General features: G+C 34.0%; 1 protein-coding gene across 1 annotated transcript in view; it reads right to left on the bottom strand.

Moving 5' to 3' along the window:
• The window catches only part of LOC148232412 (insulin-like receptor), a 205,864-nt gene that overhangs the window by 168,297 nt on the left and 12,716 nt on the right, over positions 1-24,851 (bottom strand). Inside the window, exon 2 of the mRNA XM_088191299.1 lies at positions 12,121-12,503. Coding sequence (XP_088047425.1) covers positions 12,121-12,503 — 383 coding nt within the window. The remainder of the gene's footprint in view (positions 1-12,120; positions 12,504-24,851) is intronic.

Genomic DNA, 24,851 nt, shown 5'->3' with positions numbered 1-24,851 from the left:
GAAATGGCGCGCAAAAATATCAGCTGCGGTGAAAGGGTTAAACATTTGGACGCGTAAATCAAAAATAAATATTAAATTGTTTTTTAAAAATTGCAAATTTTACCTCGATACTGTGTTTAAATATTATGATTTTTTTTATTTAAAATAATATTTTATGTTTATTCACAAAAAAGTTTTTTCTTAAAAAATATTTTTTACTGATTTTTGCGTAGAGATGAAAAATCAATTGGGTGACTTTAGTCGATTTACGCGTTCAAAGGGTTAAGGGTAATATGAGAATTTCTGGTTTAAAATTAGGGATGTTATTTCAGCTTTTTCTAGGGAAATGGATGGGGGGGGGGGTAACAGTTGGCCAGTTAGTAGCCGTTTTTAAATATTTTGATTTCATTAAAATTCATAGTATTTCATTTTTTTGCAAATGCAAATGGAGCTACGTCAAAGATCGACCGAAACGACTATTAGGATTTCGAGGAAGCAGCCGCTTTCAACTTCACGTCAGACCAAGAGATTTTAGACCCGATCTTTGGAGACGACTACGTGACTTTTGGACAAATTGTAAGTAAATTAGTATTTAAGTGCATCTTATATAACTTAATAATTCTCAGTATGATTTTTGAGTACGTTATATTTGTTATATCATCGATGGCATTGCACTACACTACTACGATGCAACTACAGTATAAAACCACAGCTGTCATCTCGATTAATGACAATTTGAGTTGGATACTCACTGTAAACACATTAAGATACTACAATATTGTAGAACAACACTTATAATTGGCTTAATATATTTAAGCATATTTACAAAAGAGAGGCTGGGAACAGTGGAAATTACTGCAAAAAGTAAACCAATAAAGCATCTCTACTCTCACTCTTCGCTCTCTTCGGTCTCTTAAATAAATGCGGGTATCCAACTATATTTAAAACTGCTGCAATGATTACAATTTTATGGGAAAATGATTAAAAATGTGAAAAATTGAGATAATTGAAACAACATGGTTTTAAATATGAAAATTTGTTAAAAATCATACAACCAATTGACTTGAAGATAAATGGGTATCTTTGTATTTTAAATCCTATGCCTTTATAGTCGTTTTTAATAAAACAATAATAATGTAAACCGTACTTATGGAACTTAACACAAATTTCATTACTTGCCAGTGTGTCCAAACTACTAAAATACTAAATTATTCGACGCATGTGTTCCGTACTTTTTACATGTTTTCATATCTAAATCCTTGAGACGGTTTACACAATATTTCGGTTATTATATTGATTGATCAACATTATAGTCGAAAAAAAAGTCGCTTAACATTTGAACAAACATTATCAAACGTGAATGTGAAACTTTTCTATGCTCTCTTGTAATAAGTGTAAAAAAATTTCATAAATATTTATTTAGATGTGGCGCCAGTGTTTTCAATAGCGTATTATGCCCGATTCTTCAAAAATATTGACATAACTATGAAAATTAGAACATAATCTACTTCTACACAAAGCATAAAACACACTTATAATATATTGTGTAAAATAATTAGCACGATTATTAAATAATGTCGGTCAGGGTTTATATTATTCTGTGACATCAAGTGTTTTATAAAAAAATATATAAGATACACATTGGACATTATTAACATTAACGAAGTTAGGATAATCTGTACATTACATTATATAACAAGATAATTTATATTATACTACTGAGATAGCTAGATGTATATGTAGAATTACGATTATTAAAAAAAATTACAGAAATGGTGAAGATGTTATTTATACAAATTATAACTGAGAAACTATGGTGACTTTAATACCTACTTAATTAATAAGTATTTTTTACTTAATCAGCACTGAAATAGTAAATAGCTTAATTTTTCTAGTGTATATAGTTTATTTTATTATTGACGATAAGTACAGATATCGCATCTCACATATTGGGTCCATAGTTTGTCTGCATTTCGATGTAACACTTTGTTTTAAAAATATGATTGCTATCCTTACCGATATTACTCTGGACTTTTTATATAAGAGGGCTAATCAAAGTATATTCAAACCGAATTTTGGTCAATAGGAGAGCGCAAAAACAATTATCACTTCTCAGACGTCAAAAATTCATGTTAAAAGCAATAAAATCGTGTCGGCGCCGTCGCAGTGGGAACGCTCGGTAACGAGCGTTCCCACTGCGACGGCGCCGACACGATTTTATTGCTTTTGACGTGAATTTTTGACGTCTGAGAAGGGATAATTGTTTTTTGCGCTTTTCTATTGGGCAAAATTCGGTTTAGATGTACTTTATTCGATTCTCACTCGTAATATTGTTATAAAAAGTCGATTGATAATCGAGTGTTTTCACGGCGAAGGCACGATTTTATTGCTTTTGACAAGGACTTGAAATTCACTATATGGCAACACTGAGCAGAAAAGAAAGCGCGACTAATATTCAGATAAATATTATGAGTATATTTTTTTATTAATTTTTAATGACTAATTAAAATATGTCGCAATGGGGCAAATTTTTGTATTTATTTGTAGCATAGAAAGGGCTAACTCGTACCTATTATATTATTTATTCAATATAATATTACGATGTTAAAAATATATAAAATGCCATTTTTGTCATGAGGTCCGGAATCATTGTTTTCCCAGGGCGCAGGTTCGCTCTCCTTGGTTATTAGTGAGAATAAAACAACAGCAAAAGAAAAACTGTCGTATGATTATTACCACATCTGATGATTCGCAGAAATGGAATTTATTGAGTTTTGTTGCTGATTTATAATTCTTGATTATTTAAATTTTTTTCATAATAATTTGTATTGGCACACCTGGAGTTTCTTGCGGCGCACTACTGTGCCGCGGCCAGTAGTGCGCCACAAATTTGCCAAACACTTGTATAGAAGATTGATAAATGATAAAAATAAGTTAAGACTAAAACAGTTAAAATAATAAACATATATTTAACTATGTAGTCAAAAACAACATTTTTGATCCATGTAAAATATTAATTCTGAGTAATACATAGTTATGATTCTAATCGTTTTTGATGAAAATTCCCAAAAAGTTTTCTTTGATTAATAACGTATGATGAGGTACATTCCCTTTCGCTCGTTCGCGTGTTAAGTGACGAGAGTTAGTGAGAAGAAGTGGGCGTGCGGACGCACGCTCTTATCTCTCACTCTCGTTACTTAACACGCGAGTGAGCGAAAGGGAATATATCCCACCGTACGCGCCTGATGATGACATACATATATGTAGATAAGTAGATTTTACTTGAAACACATATCGCTCTAAAGTCGTGAAATATTGTTTAAAATAATAAACATATATTATATATTGGTAACATGAATTTAAAATTATCTTTGAAGCCTAATCTACCATTTATTAGATCATTATTTAAAAATATCGTTATATTAACTATATTTCTCAATCATTAAAATAATCTTAAATATTCTCGAAACAATAAAATATATTTGTTTAAAAATGTCACATATCGATACAACTTAAGTATATACAGTATTGTAGTACTTTTACTTATTGTTCTTCTATATAAGTGGTTTTAGCACTATAAAAAAGTAGGTTGGTAACATGAACTGAGGGTGTTGTCATGTCATTATTTAAATAAGGTACATAAGTACATGTTTGAGCTGACATATAATATATGTACATACAATACCGTGAAAAAGACTCGCTTCACGAAATAATAAGAATTTAAGACATATCCTTAATCCTTGGTTGGATTTCTCGGAACTTTTTAACATTCATTTAGGCGTATGTCGAATGGTTACCTAGCTAATTGACCATATATAATATTTATAAAAAAAATAATAGCAAATCGTCCAAAATTTAGTTTGAGTAAAATATTCAAGTCAATTCGGATATCTAAAAGATATTTTAGTCTGTCAATTATAACCAATCAGTTCAAAAATTTTTAAGAATGTCGAAATGGGTGCAATTAATCAGTTTTAGGGTAAAAATATGTAATTATCCTTGGTGAAGATCCTGTACTATATTATACTAACCGTGTGCTTATGTAAGGTGACCAAAATTTGAAAATATCATAGAGCACTAAAAACAGCTTTGGCGTTTTTGTTCTAAGAAGACAAAGAAGGGCACAGAAAGAAATTATTCGCAGATTGTTTAATAGCTCGACGACTCTATTAAATCATTAGAATCGATTGCATAAATTAAAAAAATATCAATGGCGCAACGATAAGAATAATACATTTTTTAAGCCTTACAGAGAATAGTGTAAAAAAACCAACAACGTACGGATTAATGGAAAAATAATTTAAATATTTTAATCCACGGGTAAGAGAACGAATAACTTACAGTGTATATTTGAAGCCTTGGTATCAATTAAACCAATATCAACACAAAATTATTTAAAATAAATTACTAGAGAAGATCGAACTTCTGTGCCACACTGCACTTTAATGACGAATACCAGCGTTGACGAATCAGCGACTGTCCTTAAAAGAAAAAGCGAGACAACGAAGTACACGCTACATTGCTTCTCCCTCTCATATACATGTACACGCACACAATAACAAACCGGCATCCTTATCCCGAGCGTACTCTACTTGGCAAAAAACGAGTACCTCTCTGGGCTCGAATCATCTCTGACAATGTTTCCTCTCGGACCGTGTCTCTATGTCTGCCTCCTCCTCAATGGAGACCAGCTTTTAGTAAGGGTTGCAAAGCTAGTTAATGAATCACAACCATGCAACGACTATCCAGTCAATTGTTGCACTCGTTTATTCAACAAACGAAATATTGTTATATATTATATTCTTGCTTTGTTAGATCATCGCTCTTAGTATGAGTTTTGATCAGCATACTTATTTTTAGACTGTAAGACGACGCGATTGCACCTTTTCTTGATGTTGTAACTACTAATTAGCATAATTATAAATTAATAGAGAATAACAATTATTTTATGACGTATTCATCAATAAACATGGAAGCTGGAAAACTGAGACATTTTCAAATTTCAAACCCTACTTTAGAGTGCTTTAGGGTTGCGAGAACATATTAAAAAAATAGGAGTGCGGGATATAAAAAAAGGTTGGGAAGCTCTGTTCTATAGAAATCATTTACAATAAAAAATATTATGTAAATATTATTTTTTCAGTAATATATATATATAAATATATAGCTATCTGTACCTTAAAAAACAGTGATAGATCGACCACCGTACATGTACGGCGATGCCACTCAAAGGGTTAAAACCAACTATGATAACTTGAAGTTGGAATGGACACAGGACAGTGCACAAAATTTTAATGAAACGCCTGGATGATTTATCTCTTGATTTTTAACACGATATAGTCTAATCGTCTACTGTGCGCCGGTTAGGCGCTGAATGGGTTAAAAATAAAACTGCTGGTGAAAATTTTTTGTGCGTGAATCGTGTCAACACAAACAAACACATACAGAGGCAGCACGCACTCGCGGCTGACCTTCGCGAATCAGGTGTCTGCGCGCGGAGGCGGCGCGGGCCTGCGTCGCTACGTCCCGGGGCCCCGCCCTCGCTCCGGGGCCCCCGGGAGAGAACGGGGCCCCAGCGTGGACCCCGATTAAAGTCTTTCGCGCCGGAGCTGGGAGCATTGACACGCGCGCGTCAGCAACGCCATTTGGCGAATGTGAAAAACATGTTTACAGTGGCGGGTCCGGGGGCCCCGCGAGGTACGGCCAGAGCCCGACGGGGCCCCGCCGGGGGCTACTTCCGGTCCTTGGCCCAAAACCGACGCCAATTTCGCGACCCGCGCGCACACACACTCAAACACGCACGCGCGTGCCGCGTAGGGCCGCAACGCACTATTTCGCACGCTTCGAAAACACTCATTGATGTTCGATTGATGTTGTGGGTTCAAATCCCATTCAGTCCGTGCTTTAGAGATCGTAAATAATAACATTTTATAATACAATGAGTGCATTTTTTTTTGCTAATCGAATACTAGCAAGCCATCTTGAGAACAAACAGGGATTTTATGTCACATAAGTGGAACGGCTTTCCTGCACTTTTTTTACTGTACTTTTACTGTTTCAAAAGCAATTGTTACTGATTTTTACGGAAATATGATGTCATTATTTTCATTACTGTTATTTTTAATCTCTAACCTGAAGTTTAAAAATGAAAGAAACTTCCGGTTACTTCTCAACCGCCGGTCCCACTAAAAAAAGTCCAAAACAATAACAGAAAATATGAAAATATTGGTGCAAGGTTCTGAATCATCTGAAGCTGATCTTGAGGAGCAAGGTCGAACTCAAAATGATTGGTCGTCATTAGATAACGATTTTTGCTCAAAAAATGAATGGTTGAACATACATAAAATGAAACTGAGCTGCACAACCTTGCAGAAATGTTGGAACTTTTGGAACTGAAATTACCAATGAATGGGCAAACAATGAAATCGCATATACTAAGAAAGATAAGAAGTTACAATTTAGCTCAAGTCGTCGTCGCAGTGGGAACGCTCGGTAAGACGGCGCCGACACGATTTTATTGCTTTTGATGTGAATTTTTAAGTTCTGCGAAGTGTTAATTGATTTTGCGCCCTCCTATTGACCAAAATTCGGTTTGAATATACCTTGACCAATACTCTCATATTAAAAATCCGTAGTAATATCGATAAGGATAGCCATCATATTTATAAAACATGTGTAATATCGAAGTGCAGATAAACCATGGAGCAATGTCTGTCTTTACTACTTTTTCCGCATAGTTGCCCCTGAGAGTTGAGTTTGCTAAGTTTGTATTTTAGACTTGACCTAATAAAAGTTCTAAGTTTTAGAATTTTTATTTGGTTGGGTTTGGTTAATTCGTGTAGGTTAGGTTTGGGCTTAAACAGCAAATCTTAATTGAGTTTCATAGACATTTTAGAACAGCATATAATTTCACTAACGCCTATCAATTAAATTATATTTTCTCTAATAGAAATATATATCTACTGGTGAAAACGTATTTGGAATTCACTAGTGAAAATACATAAACATTTATACATCGCATGTAAATAAATAATGATAAATACGTAAATGTATATATTATGTATTATATTACTATGTATGGAAAAGTTTAAATCATATAATTTTACTAGCACCTGCCAGATAAATTACATTTTTACTAAAAAATATTTATCTACTGGTGAAACTGTATTCCTATATGATTTCACTGAAATGGCATATTTTTAAAAATATTTTTGCGATAGATTTGAGATTGTTTTTTTTAAGATTTTCTTTGCGGTATAACCCGAGAATTTCTGGTTTTGAATCATGAACGTCATTTCTGATTTTTCAGCGAGTGGGGGGGGGGACCAAAAGTTGGCTAGTAAGTTATAAAATTCATAGTATTTCATTAAATTACATGCATTTTTCTTGGCAAATTCCCACTTGTTCCCCACAAATGTCCCTGATTTTGGACCATATTATAAATGTGCTGCAGCTGCTGTACATTTCACACTAAATTTAAAAAAAAAACTGATTCTCACATTGATTCGAAAGCATTTTATTTCACGTTGAAAGATTCAATTTAAAAAAAATGATAGAAAAAATGTTGAGTTTGCAATCTTGGCTCGCGTACTTGACTAAAAATATTGGCCTGAAGATATTGATGTTCAGTTGACATTTGGAGAGATTGAATTTAGAAACATGTCAATCAGACTACCATAAACGAAAGAGAAATGATTCGTGGATTTCGCGAATACATTCTCGAAAAGATATATGCTTTGAATTCTATTCTCATTTTTTCAAGTAAACGTGAACGCGGGTTTTCGCAAATGAATCTAATTATTACCTCAATAACAGCTTCTTTTAAGACCAGAACAGTTTCGGCAGTTTCGTTCATCAAACTTGTCAGACCACCTTGCCACTTTACGATCCTTCAAAATACGTTGATCTGTTGTTTGTCAAATTTCATTCGGCCATAGACACCAACACTAAAAAAATGAATCGAGAATTGGTCAAAATTTTGGAAATCACTACAAACTTTTATTCAAATATATTATGTTTTACAATTTAATTTTACATTTAGTTTTCAGTTGTGTATTTGTATTTGTTCGTTTAACTTTAAATTTAATATGAAAAAATTATGATAAATTTTGTTCAATTTTTTATGCGACTCGTGGCATAGGAAAAGCTGCTTTAAATTTAATTTAAATGATATTTGAATATAATTTTCTTGAGTAAAAAGCTTCACAATCTTTTTTGATAAAAAAAGCCCTGAAAACACATAACTCCAACGGACAATGCAAAGTCATAGGCGAATCGGCTATTGTTTTAACGGTCATCAAAAGAGAACGCGATAAGAGTTTTTTCTAATATGTATGAATATCGGGCATTAATGTTCACGGGATGCGATAGATGTCGGAGAATCCTCAAGCCGCTCGGGGATTATTAGACGTAAGCGTTTGCGTAAATCAGCGTATGTCCCACTACCCAAACGTTCAAAGTGTGCACGACGAAGCTTACGCCACGAGGATTTGACAACCAATTCTCAGGCACCGTAAAAAGAAAGTTATAATACGTACATCGCTCAAATACGCACACATACAATGGAATTTATATCGATTTATAATTGCAAAAAAAATAGAATTAAATTTAAAAGAGCGAATCTTAAAACTGGAGTGGAAATCTTTAGCTTTGGATTAAAGTTGTGACATTAGCGACAAAGCACAACTTGCTGTTTTTTTAGAGGAACGGATTCCGAATAACTAGCACCTTTAGTTTCATTAAAAATAAATACCACCTGAGTAGATATATATGAAAAATTTAAAAGTGTTTTGTCCGATTTTATATCCCTAAAAGATCGTGGGAATATCAACAGACGGAAAAAGAGTCATATCTGGTATGAATATTTGAGTTTCAAGACTTTTAATCAAGAATGTGATGCAGGTTGTTACAGAATGAAAGATTGTGTTTCTTATTGCATTTTACATCAGGAAAATTTGTGTGCAAAAATATTTAAAATGTCAAATGTTACACAGATCTCGAGGGCTAAATTATTGTCAATTTAAATATTTTTTAATAGATATGCAAGGTGAATATGGTGATGTTATTTTAAATACCGAAGCTCAATGGTTAAGTCGCGTAAAATGTTAAAACGGATGCATGATTTAAAAAACGAAATCAAATTGTGATTTGAGATTTAATGATAAATAATGGATTGTTTTTTTATTGATATTACACAACATTAGAGTAATTGAAATGCAGACCTTCAAGGACCAAATAAACTGATCAATCAAATGTTTGATAATATAAAAGCTTTTGAAACTAAACTTACACTGTGAAATCGTCAACTGAAATTCAATATGGCACATTTTCTGACGTTAATAATAGAAAATATATCGAACACAAGAAAATATGCGGAAAAAAACAAAAGCTTAGAAAAGAATTTAATTCTCGGTTCAAAATATTGCGAGAAAATAAATCTTCTTTTGTTATTTTTCAACACCTTTCAAAGTAGACGTTGAAAAAACGCCCAATAAATTTTAAATGGAAGTAATTGATCTACGATTCAAAACAGAATTAAAAAATAAATTTTAAATCGTAGATCTCCTTGATTTTTTTAAACATTATTTTCCATCAGTAAATTAACCATTTTTAATTAAGTATGCTAGGCAAATAGTTTATTTGGAAGCACTGTTTACTAAAATGAAAATTAGTAAACACGAGCATCAAAAACACCTTGGTGACCAAAGGCTTAAGCATTGTATATGAGTTGAAATATTTACGATACCGACGGATATTGAAACAATTGTTGATCAAAAACAATGCCAATCATTTGTTATAAACTCGCGGCTACTCGATGAAAATCGGTATTTATCGGTCAGATAAGTTATGTGACAAAATGCTGACAAGCAAAGGAGATTCCCCTATTTATATAATTATGCTAATTAGTAGTTACAGCATCACGAAAAGGGGTAATCGCGCCTCCTTACAGTTTAAAAATATCTATACTGGATCAAAACTCGTATGAAGGGCGATGATCTCGCAAACAAAGAATATAATATATAACAATATTTCGATGTTTTAATTTTCTTTTAATATTAAGTTTTTTGTTTCAATACTTTAATACAAATTATATTTTTTTCGTCATATTTTTTAATTAAATTTTAAAATTCATTAAAAAATTTTTGTTCAATATTATATTATTTTATTTTAGATAAAAATATAACTCGTTTTCTGTGGGAATTTTTTCGGCCCGTTGCGAAAAAAGGTTTAGGTTAAGGCTTTCAGTTTGAAAACCAATAGTGAAACGTTCAGTGTCAAACTTAGTTTGAATAATATTACTTATTTGGTATTGTGTTTGATTCGCATATTTACCATATTCCAAAAGACGCAATAAGACGCCGTCTGGTTTGTTGCGTCTGACGCTACTCGAAGCTGTGCGTCGAGCCAATAAACTGACGGCGATCAAAACAACCTCGAAACGCCGATCATAACAAACAATAGCGGGCAATGACTGTTCCGCGGAGTTGGACAAGGATGTTCGGTTTTTATGAGTGATTCGACGATAGATTCGATCGCTGCCGTAAGCCAAAGTAATCTAGCATTTTAACCCTTTCACCGCGGATGGCATGTATAGAAGTCATCAAGAAAATCGCCAGTACTCATCTCTTCCATAACTTATGAAAATCGTGCTTTCTTTTTAGCAATGAAATGAGCTCAGAAGAAAACCATCTAGGATATGACACGCTTTCGAGTAAAGTGCTGATCAAATACACAGTAGAGCACCTAATCGAAGACCGTTAGGGAAGATTTAACATCAACGCCCACTTAATTCCAGTCCATACCTAAAAGTAAATTATTCAATAAATCAAAATCTACACAATTTCCAAACAACCATCCGAATACATTCCGATCGCTCACGCATTCCACCTCATTCGTAATTATTCTATTTTTATTTACATTAGCGTCATAATTAGATCTAATGTATCACCAAAATTATTATTGACACAATTTATTTGATTTAAATTAAAAATATTACTTATTAAACTTACGTCAATATTGGCGCCAATGTTTGCAGATAAATTAAAATAATGATTTAGATCTGTTGTGGCTTCAGTAAATCGTTTACCGTTCAAAAAATTAATCCGAAAATCGTAAAATTTATATAATACATATGTTTTTAATAAAATCAACATGCTTGGTATAGTAACACGAAGCAAGAGGACAGTTGAAAATGAAAAATTCTTTCATATTTAGATTTACCGATCGACGGAAAATATTCAGAAAGAAACAGATAATGATTTATTGCGGCAAGGGATTATTTCGCATAAACAATAAAACCCTTTGACGTTGTTTGTAAAGTACGAGTATCGTTCAAAGCGAGAGAGGAAATATTTCGAATCCCACGATACTTTTCGGTACAATGCACATATTATTTCTAGAACAATTCGAATGGAAGATCTTCTAGGAAAATTTATTTTGTTTATTGAAAGTAGCAGTTTGTCTTCTGCTTTCAACCAAATACGCTATGTGCTTTACGATTTTCGACGTATAATTGTGAACACAGATTTCGAGTTACAATTTTAAAGGTATACTATTTATAGATGAACACTAATTAAATTGTATTCCTTGCATTTACAAAGAAACAGACGCCTTTTTCAAAAGCAAAGCAGGGCAATAGAATAACATTGCCAAAAGAAAATGACCTTTAAACGGGATCTATTGTACATTCTCAAACTTGTTCAAATCGCAAGAAAATCCTAATAAGATAATTATCAGATTAAAATAAAAAATTGGTTCGATTGGTCAAGCGATCGAGATAGAGTGAAGACGTTGATCTCCTTCCCTTTCCCTATCGTATATAAGTCAGAACACTGACATTGTAAATCACTTCACTTCGAACTTTGAATGTATTAATTAATGTTCACTCCAAAATTCGGATGCCAAAGAAAATGGTACAGCCAAACAGTCGCCTCATAATTTCCAGTTATTGCATAAATCGAATGACCACTTTACAGTAAACATGGAACGAAAGACATGGACCGCTATGTATTTTTAAATTTGTACTTAATTCTACTTGCATAAAGGCACCTCTAGATTATCTCCAAGCGTCAATTACCTAATGTATATTATGCGATACTCTGGAGGTGTCTTAATACCGAAATCCAATTTAAATCCACTCACCGCCAGTTTCTGTTTCTGTTCTGCTGCTGCTCGGCGATTGGCAGTAGCCAGGGTTGATCAGCGCCACGGCCGTCACGGCCAAGAGCAGGTGCCCCCATAATCTCGGGCGGTGGTATGAAAGTGTCGATGAAGATGAGGTGTGTGATGGAGATGTATTCGACGATGACGAGGACGACGCCGGGAACCGCACTGGCTCACCAGGCATCGGCACACGTCCCGGGACGCTCGAAACGTCCCGCACGTCCTCTGTCGCCTTGGCAGGGGAGCAGGGAATGGAAGGGTTCATGTTGCCGCGAACGCGTCGCAGCCTTTTCTCAAAAGTACAAAGCCACTCCAGCTTCTGCATCCAGATGTGTCTCATACGACGACATTCCTGCATGAAACTGCAACAAGAAAATAATATTGTCAGATATTTAGATTCTATATTAAAGCAGTCGAGTGTCAAACCAGTTACTTGATGCTACTTGTTTTAAAATGTTTGGCATTCGACAGTTAAATATTTGTCTACCATGATAATGCAACTTAAAGATATTTAGCCGTATTGATACTGCTTGAACAATAGCGCAGTATATTATAAAGATTGATTTACATTTTGTAACTGGTACGCTGCACAAAGATGCATGCAAGTTACTCTGCCGAGCCGACACAAGGTAGCGCATCTTCCTAGTTTACATTGCTTGGGGGGGAGTACGTTCCCATACAACGATTGATAATTAAATCAAAACGGAGCGGTTAAAAAATATTCCCAGAACAAATAGACCGCTTATCTACGTGCGCACTAACTTATCACGCATGACCAAGAGAAAGAGCAAAATGACTTTCTGAATAAAATGAAATAAATAAAAAAAAAACAATGAAGGATTTAATATTAACGATATAAACAGTACAAACTAATACATTTTTATTTTACTTTTAAATACATACTAAGTATTTAGCCGTGTAGTGTGAATTTTCGCAAATTAAAAATTAATTTATTTTATGGCATATAACTCAGATACAAAAATAAATATTCTGTAAATAAAATCATGTATCAATTCACCGATACAGTAAAATGTATGAATGTTGCAAATCGCAATTTTTTCAGAGGTTTTCAATTTGATATTTTAATATTATTTTTGTTAATAAATATTCGCTATGTTCAATTTCTGTATTTCTACAAACTTTGTGCGTATAACACATTCTCCCGTTTTCAGCACTTATATATTACAATAATTGTTTAATTTTTTCGACTTTTGACTATTATTATAATAATTATTTCGTAACAATATTTGTGTTTTTTTCAATTTTTAATCACAAATTTGTTTACACGTGATTATGTACACTGAGTAAACATCATCGGAGCGCGCAAAGTTAATAACGTAACGGATTATTTGGGTTTTTTTTATTATGTATTTATAATAAAATTACATTATTACAAAAGTTGTTCCACAAATTTGAACGTTTAAATTAATGTGTAACCCAATCAATGGGTTAAGACATATTAATTGTGATTTTTTACAAGTAGTGTATTATTACTTAACTTAAAGAAAACGTGACGCTTATTTGAGAGTAGTGTAAATATTTCCTGCAGCAAAATCTTGTTATACACGAATGCTAAAAACATACTCTGGGTACATAAAATGTATTGTGTGAGAATGGAGAAAGAGTGAAGGCTTTGTTGTCTTTGAACGCAAATGAATTCCAAACCAATTATAATAAAAATATGGCATATGATAACTAGAATTTGTTACTCGATTTTGCTTTAGATAAAAATAATGCTTAACTGTGTTGTAATGGCAAAGTAGATTAATGTTTACAACAAGTGAGCGTAGATAAACGAAATTCAAACATCGCAATACAAAAAAAGTTTCGTTCTCGTCTCCCGCTTTTAGCCGATAAGCGACACGAAACGAAGATGTTAAAAAATTACCAGCGCACCGCGTAAATTATTTTATTGTTATCTTCTTATAATGTTGTTATTGTCTCCTAGCCGTTCCAAAGATCAGGTTGAACTTTTAGAGATTTGGGGTGACTATGTGATTGAACCAAATCGAGCGGTCGAAGTAAAAGTGGGCTTCTCAGGATCATCTCAGCTTGGAGCGAGTTCTCGCATATTCAAGTTGGAAGTTTTGAAGTATGGCAGTTTTCTGGATAACACATTAAATACCGTTTGCACGATGTTTCTTCTTAAACACGAAAATGGTAAAGAAAATACACTGACATAAGATTTTTTTAGCACAAATATTGTGATTTTTTAATTTGTATTTTTCTTAAGATGATGACCTTAAAAATATAAAATTAGGAATTAATAGAATATGTACCACTTTTTAAGGTAAAGAACTTGAGATATAGTTTAATTACTGTCACAAATACTTATATACATATATAATAAACAACAAAAAATAATATCATAGTGTACAAATTTTTTGTTGACATTTTTTCTAGCTATATTAGTCCTTGTTATTCACAATCAAAATCAAGATAGATAGAGAATAATTATGCGATTTTTTAAATTAATTCTAAAAAGTGGTTTTAAATATGTACCTTGTACTCTTGATTATCCGGATGCGGATTATCCGTGCTTGAAATAAATTGCAAATTTTATTAAATGATAATGCGCGTCTTGTGCTATATGTCATATGAAACAAACGGTCTAGTAAGGTAAGGAGACTAAAATAAAAAATCTTTTTGTCGATTTTATAACCAAAAAGGAGCATGGAACGATCTTCAAAGATCAGTTCAAAACCAAATGGTTTCTGAAATGAGAGACTTTTTAAAAAGTGAAGGGTTTCCAGAGAAATCAGTATTGTTGCTTTTTCCTCTTCGAATTATAACATATTTAAAACGAACGATGGTCTTATGGTTGTAATTTTTTTACTGCCTAATGTTACAAATTTAATTCGACCCGTGGATCATCAATGTAACGGTTTTTAAAAAATATGATTGTTTGATCAATATCTGTAAAAATAACGACTTAGAATGCTATACATGGAATAGCAAATCTTGGGTAAAAGAACAATTGTTTGAGAAAATAGATTCTGAAGAGACTGAGGCAAATGATATATCTAAAATACATAAATTTTAAATGCTTTGAAAATGTCGATGGGGAAAACATCGCGATTCAAATGATCGAAGTTTTCAATGTTTAAGTGATGCGGATATTGTTTATAGTATCACTCAAAAAGAAGAGGAAGGGAGTGATAATGAGAATGCAACTGAAAAATATACTAACAATTACTTTGGACCAGTGGCGTAGCTAGGAGGGCGGACCGCCTCGGGCGGCACTTGCTTGGGGGCGGCATTTTCACAATGGAAGGACCTTTCGTGTAATATGGTTCTTAAGCTGAATGCGCTGAATTATATGTATATATTTACGAATAGCTAAGAGATAAGTTATATATGTGAAAACAATAAGCAACAGTTTACCAAATGCTGATTTTATGACCTGGCTATAAAATATTTTTGGCCAGTTTCTTTGAATCGCTAAAAGTCGAAGCTACACCAGATTTTCTCAAATTATTTTTCGAGTCGGGCACGTGCTTAATTAATGAAATGCCTGATAACCATAAACATATTTTATCAAACTTGAAAACAGTTTTGCACATTTTTTATGCATATATTATGTGAAGGTTATGTAGCATAGCTGGAGAGGAGGGGAGAAAAAGGGGCCGCTTGCCCCGAAAAGTTTTGGTATATTGAAGACATGCATTGCGTTACTGATTTTTAGAAAGTTCTGGTTTATTAGATAATAGTATGAGGGAGAGGGGGCAAAGTTAAGGATTGTCCCGGGTGGCACAAACCATTGACGTTGACAAAACACAGCACTGACTTCTGTTGAGAATATATTGGACTACATTGACTAAAAGGGTTCGAATGTAACGATATAATCGTGCTAATATTTGAACATTATGGTAAGATTTTAAAGCAAACAAAAATCACAGATTTTTCTTGATATATATAAAAAAATGATAATCTGTATTGTAAGCATATTATACATATTTTTAAACCAAATAAAAATTGTTAGTTCGGATTTTCCATGTACTTCCTCCCCAGCATTAGCCCGGATAATCAAGATTTTACTGTATTATATAACTGAAAAACTTGAAAAGTAACTAAGAAACTGACATAATCATACCGTGTGTATGTTCTCAGATTACCATTGTTGATTTATTGACTCTTTAGTCGATGGTATTTATTATGTTCATATTCACCATGCTCAACGGTAATCTACAGATCTATAAAAAATATTTGCGAATATTTTGAAGAACTAAATATATATTCAAGGGGCGTTCAACTTCAATTTTTTTTTCAGTTTTTATCTATTTCTAATACTTCTTATTATATCAATGGCGCGTTACCTCCATCCATTGAGGAGCTACCTGGCGAACTGGTCTATCCAGTACTTACAACATCGTTAAGTTAAGCGTACTACGCATTTATTTATATTTATATAATCAACGGCCTTATAAAACAATAAATCATAACTAATAAACAACAACACCGAGTTTATAAATATATACTTTCATACTGACTTAATTAATAACATACAGATATAACTAGCATTCAAACCAATACTGTCATTCCAGTTGATTATAATGTATCGATACGTGTGGAATGAATTTCCTCCAACTGCGAGAGTAAACCGAACTTTTTATGCCAACTTCTCAGGAAAACTTAAGAGTATTCGATCTCAGCCATTCGACAGGTACGAAGGTCGCAAAAACGCGTGTCAATTTTTCGATAACAAACACCGTGTCGTTGACCGAGCCGAGAATGTCGATTGAAATTACGCTTCAGAAAAACGGCCGGCCCGAGATTTTTGGATGTTTTGGACGCGAATTCCAAGAACAGACCGGTCCAGATGCCATGATGTGGTAAGTGGGTGTGTGAGTGTGTACAGCGAAGCGGTGGACAAAAGGAGACTTCGGAAGAAGAGTACACCATTGCCGTCGTAGCAGCACTGGTGAGGTCACTGACGACTTTGGCCGTTTCCGAGAAACGAAGCTCGACAGTTCCGGGAGCGCGAAAACCAGCCACGGAGAAGAACGAGCAAATACAGAGACGATAGAAGATGCTGAAAAATCATACTGTAGCAGAGTATTTCATCTGATTTAGAACAACATGATAAGAAAAGCGGTCCAATCGCTGAAAAAATGACGACTCATAGATCGCAAAAGATTCTTGTGTTCCATGACTTTACTTTAAGAATTGAAGCATCAAGATCCATTAACGATATCAAGTGTCTAAGCAATTTACACTAAAACCGTTTGACCGTACTTTAACAAAAAACGGTCAGCCCCGAATATCGCCGCCGAGCAGGTAGTGCGTACGACCGAATTGCATATTCCACTGTTGCCAGAATTACGCCTTCGCGAAAGAGTACCACCTGCTTCAAATACACCGTCACAAAAAGTATAATAATATATGTATTAGACAAAAACAAAGATTCTAGTTCCACTCCAAATCTTCCGCATTAGTCATAAAGGATCAAGGAATGGAGAAAGGGGCGTTGAACTTTTTCTATTCTTCGATGTTATATTAACAAATAAAAAATGACACGTTTATTCATTTTTTTACAAGTTTCTGGACCATATATAGTTTTGGTGCTAATTTGTATAGAAAAACATCTTCACTATTTTTTGCTTATTCTGTCCTCTTCCCTCTAACCTTTCCTTTCTTCATTCATTTTGAATTACTGAATACAGGTTATTAATTTTATATTTATATGTTTCGGTAGCTGTATCTATTTCACTTTGTATGCGGCAGACGAGATTCTTTGTTTAGCCGGCTTATGGGTTAAAAGCGGGAGACGAGGACGAAACTTTTTTTGTACTGTGATGTTGAGATTTCGTCTAAGCCCAATCTGTTTATCTCAGGAATTTACTTTACTACTTTAACAAAAGCAAAGTCGTTTAACACACATATAGTCGATCTGTTTAACTAAAGCAAAGTCGTTTAACACACACAAGACTCTGACACACTCACATGGAATGCGCTAAATGCTCCTAAGTTTACGGTCGATTTCCGATAGTCTAAATTCTAAATCTTTCTCCGAGCGAATGTCCTTGCCAACGGTGGCTATGATAGATGCCATTTAATTCTGAACCCGGAACCGATCGATTCTCGTACAAGTACATTTATTTCGGCAACTACCGACGCGTCCAGTCACGATTGTACCGGAAAAAAAATGAAAACCACCATTGGACAAAGATCAAAACATTGCCAGAACGGTCTTGGACATCTGCGGCTCTGTGGATTGGCACGAGACTCGCGGTTGGATTTGCAATTTGTGCTTGTAAACAAGAGATCACAAGATAACCGTGACGCTATTCCGCATTGGCCGCAGATAAAAGCGTCATCGTTCACTTCAATGGTTTTACTCAGTATCGTGAATTGCGGAAAATCACTAATTATTATGACATCTTGGAAGGTCACTTAATAATGAAAAAATGGACTATCAAAGACAATGGAATTTATGTATCCCATATGGCGTCCACAAGCAATGGCGTCGATTGATCTCGTCCGAAGAAACAGTTGTTTAGCTTTTGCTTTTTCATTTAATATAAAACAAGAGGTAATTATAACAAATCATTATGTACTACATAATTATTTTCCACCTACGTCTATTCAAACAAAAATAAATGGACCTTTCCAAGAAAAATATAATTAACTCCTGAGATAAACTGAATAGCTTGAAATCAAATGTCATACTATGTTGGACATATTTTAAATAGAATTTTCCACTCGAATTTTGATAGCGTATGTATTCGCATGTAAACGCTTATAGTGTCGGTTAACTTTCGCCAACTTATGTAGGTGGAAAGCGCGAGGGGAAAAATAGATTTTCTCGAATTTGTAAACACGGACGCGTGTCATTTTCTCTCGCAGGAATGGGACGAACTTATGTATATAACTGGGGATCGGATGAGATGAATGACCCGAGGATAATTTGTCTTGGACATCTGTCTTTTTTGCTATTCTTTATATAGTAGTTTTCTTAGATAGATTGACAATGATATTACTAAGAATCGCAAATACAACTTAGAGAATAAACAATTAACGCGGGCATATGCAACGTTAGTAGCAAAAAGTATTTTTTTTTTCAGAGAAAAAGGATCCACAATTTAACCCTCTAAAAAGAGAAAATTCGCAAGCATGCGGTGATAATCAAGTTGAAATAACAGCGTGTTACAAAATAAAGATTAACATTTCCAAAATTACATCCGCTTCACCATGTGAATGCACCAGCTTACATTTTTTATTTTTCATGTTTTTGTACCGTGAGTAGTTTTGGGTTATATTTGTATAGATACATCTCAGGATTTTTTATTTCCCCCTTTCCCCACCCAGTGGCGTAGCGAAGGGGGGTCTGGGGGGTCGACCCCCCCCCCTTGGCGGCATTTTATGTTAATTAAATATAAATTACAAAAATGATTTTGCCTTTTTTCTTGACAACCCCCCCCCCCCCATTGACAAAATCTTGGCTATACACACATTATTTATATAATATTTATTTATTTTTAGCACTGGGAAGAGGAGATCGATCTTAAAATAATTGAAAATCTGTATTTATGAATGCAAGACAGAATACAAGAATTTATTAAAAATAAAAGTGAAATTACGTAAAAATAAGTAAGTGTTGAAAAAATGACAAGCTTCTAATTTTTAAATGTCCTCGATATTGCTTTCTATGAATAGAACCAAAAAATAAGGTTGCGCGCACGTGTTGAGTCGGAGGCTCGCCATTATGCACTTGCTGGGACGACGCAAAAATACACCTTCCCCAGAATTTACGCAATTATACATTCCTAATTTTACAATACCCGTATTTTTTAACAGTATTAACGGAAAACGAAAGTTAACAATTATAATTATCTATTATAAATTCAAAAACGTTTAAAAAATGCATCAAACAAGCAATTAGCATAATTTATCACAACTTAAGAACACTTTTTACATAGATACATCGAATAAGCATTGTAGTACGTATCATTTGTAATTATAGGACGGTCGCCAGAAGTGGAAGTTAAGCTTTACTGAAGCGGAGCTAAACAACATTGCGATTGACTCTAAATTAACCTTCTCTCCTGTCCAAGTTTCCTCAAAAGGATGTGATACTTGAGAAAAATAATAAATATAAAGTATCTTAAAACTATCTCAGAAACAAAGCTTATGACAGACAGGTGTTCGAGCGCCGAAAGTTACCCTTCGCCGAGGTTCAATTCCCGTACTCGAATTCGCCGTCGCCCTTCGTTCGACAGGGGGATAGGGGAGTGCCCCAAGCTCGGTCGTCGACCTCGGGCCCCGTCTAGGGTCGGTCCCGAAACGCGATGCACATGCAATTTGGCAGGGAGAGATCGCACGCGATCGGAATTGCGTGCTCCGTCCGGAGAATTCGCGCCCGCACGCACGCGTGTGACACACACCTAAAACGATACGTATAACTCACGCTTGAGTGTGGGGAATTTTTAGCAAATTGTCGGTTAGGTTCGCCCGAGGCTGTCGACCTCAATACTTGGAACCAATAAAAATGTGTTAGATTGCGCCTATTTTTTAAAACGAAGTTTTGCTACACATCTGCTTTCATTCGTCCCAAATATTAAATCACCTAAATTTTGACACAATTAGATTTTTTGTTAAATTAAGAATATAAATAAATACTTTATAATTAAATAAGAGTTGACAGTTTTTAACATTTTCTAGTTAAAGTTATAGTAATTGTGAGATAAATTAAATATACATACAAAAGTTTTTAGCAACAGTTGAAAAATGAAAAGTATATGAGAATGATATCTATTGGGACCTGGAGCTATTGAATTCACTTCTCTAAAGCAAGATGTATTTAGGAATTACATGTTTATAATTAAATCTAAAAGTTTGTCCTTGTCATAATCAGCAATGTGTATAATATTTTCTAGTGTGCTTATGGCAGGCAGTGTTTTTTTAATCGATATTAAGAAAATACTAGCCGTCGGACCATCACTATCGTGAGCTACCGCAGCAAATATTCTGGTGTTACTTCACACCAAGCAAGCGAATGTTTTATGTTATATTATGTTTTCTGAACCGCAAAAGCGGAAAGCCTTTTATAATCCAGATGTATAAGACGATGAAAAGTGTTTTTAATATTTATCTTTAAAAACACATTCATTATGAGTGCACTGAACGCAATGAAATTTTTTAACTATTTTTGTTACGATATTTTGTGGAACTTAATTTTCCAACAGTGTTATTTTTTTAATATCAATATTCTTTTAACAAATTTTACACTTATTCGTCACAAAATTGAACAATGAAAAAAATAGTTTTCGATACTAAATTATATTTTAAATTAAAAAAATAATACAAATATATCCTAACTCATGTTTTTGTCAACGGTTGTAATTATGTTTTTGTTAGTTTTAGATAGAACTCTGGTAGTCAGTATGATCTTTTATATTGTTTCGAAATGGCGGCTATTTAAATAAAAAATTAAAAATATAGAAAATGTTTCATAACATATTAAGGCATGAACACATTTTGTGGGCGTGTCGAGGAGCGATGCAATTGACTCGCAATCATCCTCATATGCGATTCGCCAGTGCTGTCTTGAACCATCATTGTAAAATATGTGATATTTGGTCACACGGTGAGTTACGCTATGGAGTCAAAACAGGAGAGACGAGCTAAGAGACCACATTGACACAAAACACACCAGCGGATCATACAGAGAGTATCGCCAGAACACATTACGACAGATTCCTGCTGCTCCACTAAAATCACAGCCAATAAAACTTCACCGCCTGACAGCGGCATCTACATTTCTCTATGTAGTAATTTATATATGATTATAAAATAAAATGTTATCAACTTTTCCGGCGTCTATTTGACTGACACCTTCATACATATTTTATTTTAAGATTTCTCGAAACTTTTGGAAGGAAGCAACCAATTAAATTGCTAAGTGCTAGGGCGATAACGAACATCAGAGCATAAGAACCAGCAAAGTGCGAAGATTGAAGGACCCGTACCACCAGAGCAGATAACGTTTCTGTTTTCAAGAAAAGGGACAACTGTGTTATCACATCTCAGGCATGTGTGAACGACGGAATACTATAGAAGTGAAAGATTTTAAACCTACAAATGCTTATGGGCGTTTCTGTTTTGAAAGAATTCTAGATCGTACTTCTCCAGAGTATTAGCTAGCTTCAAAGACTTAGAGACTTACTTTTTCTTATATGATATTCTACAATGGGATCCACGTGGTCATGAGGTTAGGTGACTTTTGCGTCGATCAAAATCCAAATGATCCGGATCGCGAAGATCGAAGGACCTCCGAAGCCGCTCTCCCACGGTCCCGTTGACCCCGCAGCCGCTCTGGGGTTACAGGGATAGATAGATAGATAGAGAGCGAACGCACCTTGACTCGCCCAGTGCTGAGGTGAATAATTCAATAGCTCAGTTTTGACAGAGGGGTCGCGCGTCCGACGCGAAGGGGGCTCTCCCGGCCCGGGGGCGAAGCTGTTTTGGCTTGGGGTCGTTGAACCGGCGGGCGCAGACACACACACATATATACAGTGCGGATGAGAAGGGAAAAATGCGTCGAAAGAACGGAGAGCAGAGAGGACGGGCGCAGGGGTAGCCAACCGGTCGGCGAACGCCCCCCCTCCCCCTGAGAAGGTTACCACTGGTGCCTGACGCGAGAACAGTGGAGCCTAAATTAGTCACTTGCAAGTATCACCACTCAAAATTATCTATTTTAACCCTTTATGGCGATATATCGCTTCTAATTTTCTGCGAAAAATGCAAAGGAGCGATTTAACGCCGCTGACTAGATGTATGCGAGGGGAAATTGAAAACCATGTGGTCTGACACAGAGAGGGTAGTACTAGACGCACGTTTATTTTTGAGAGGTTATGTGGACTATGATTAGTGTCTCTGTTAGGTTTTACGTTAATCTGTTAATTTACGACTAGTGTGGATTTTTAAAGGTACTGCACTATATCTTTTGGTAAAAATGTATTTGGAATTTACTAGTGAGAATATAACTTTATCAAAAATACACATTCGATTTAAAAAAAATAAAAATAAATAGTCGGCTGGAGATAAAACGTCATTTTAACGTTTCATTTTTAATTTCGAACAAATTTTATGAATAGTTACGGAAATATTAAAAAGATAAATTTCATATGTATTTGACGGATAATATGACATTTTTAATAAATAAATCCTAGAACTGATTTTTTATTCAAGAACTTTTGAGAGTTACTTGAAATCATAAAACTTTTCGGTTTAAACCGATTATTATAATACAGATACCTATCACTACATTTCGGGTTTAGTTCACAGAATAAAGAATATATAGAAGCGGCCTGCGCGGTTAAAAACAAACTATCAGAATCGTAACTCCGTCTCCACATTATTTTTTTCAAAATTCGGTTGTGTATTAAATATTATAGAGCTGTTCCGGTTATAGAGAAAAGTCATAGCAGAAAACTATCGAATAATAAAAATGTCACTCAATACGTCTCGCGTGTGTCTGACAGGGCCGAATTTAACCGATATTTAAAATATACGAATTTATTTTTAATATTTATATGTATGTACATACACATTTATTCGATTAAATAAATAAAAGTTTAAAATCAACTATATACAGGATTTATTACCACCACAAAAAATAATTATCTTCGGTGAAATACAATTTAGAAAAATTGAAACACATCTTTAAGATTTTATGCAAACTGCGTTTATATGAAATATCGTTGTTTTAATTTCAGATTTCCCAAGGATGAATGGAAGACTGCCATTTGGAACTTAGATACTGTTTCAGAAGATACCCCAATAAAAATACGTTTATGCGCGAATATTAAATATTTACACTTTTTCATAAATTCGGCTAAAAAAGCTCAGATGCCTTCAATAAACAAAAAGAAGAATTGAAAAAAATATTTTAGAAACATATTTTACGTGAAAAAAAATTGTAGATTCATTAAGTAAAATGTAATTAGTGAATTTGCCAGTACATATACAGTGTATTTGTATATTTATTAAGATATTGCATTAAGAAGTTTTTTGCAGTTATTTCTATCAATACTTGCGGATCTTAATACATATATAATAATATAGCGAAAATAAATAAATTTTAAATTGTATTTTATTTAAATTAAATAAACCTAATTGATGTTCTCAAAAGAAATACAGTAATATATAATTATATTTATTTTTTGAAATTCAATATTACATATTATGTAAGTTACATTTGTTTATTTTAATTTTAAAATAATTATAATAATGACAAAACTCTTATTTAAAATATTTTCTCTTAAAAAAATCATATGTATGATGATACGAGTACTGTCCTGTCGGATAATAGTACAGTCTTTCGACGCCTAAGTCAAATTGGCGCTGCTTATATGCGTATTTGTACGAAACGGCCGTTCTAGGTAATTCCCTGTTCTGTGGTTTTGTCCTTTATGAAATTAATTATGAGAGAACTATAGCAGGTAATCAGAAATCTCTGTCCCTTTTATCACTACATGCTCTAAATGCAGATGTGCGGCGAATGTAAACCATTTAAAATATTCATATAAATTTATGAGAATTTTAGAGATTTTAAAATATAATTTTGCATTTTCTCGAAAAATAATTCTCGACATGAAACACTAATTTGATGGAGCTTTGAATTAATACCTCATACACTTCCAACTATTTATAAGTTGTACCAAACGTAATGAAATATTTGATAGACCAGGATGTAGCACTTTATCAGA

This window comes from Plectrocnemia conspersa, unplaced genomic scaffold (genome assembly GCF_051122295.1).
Source record: "Plectrocnemia conspersa isolate PC_06_02 unplaced genomic scaffold, ASM5112229v1 ptg000009l, whole genome shotgun sequence".
In the NCBI taxonomy this organism is placed as follows: Eukaryota; Metazoa; Arthropoda; class Insecta; order Trichoptera; family Polycentropodidae; genus Plectrocnemia; species Plectrocnemia conspersa.
Note: the sequence above shows the minus strand (reverse complement) of the source record. Positions and strands in the feature narration are given on the sequence as shown.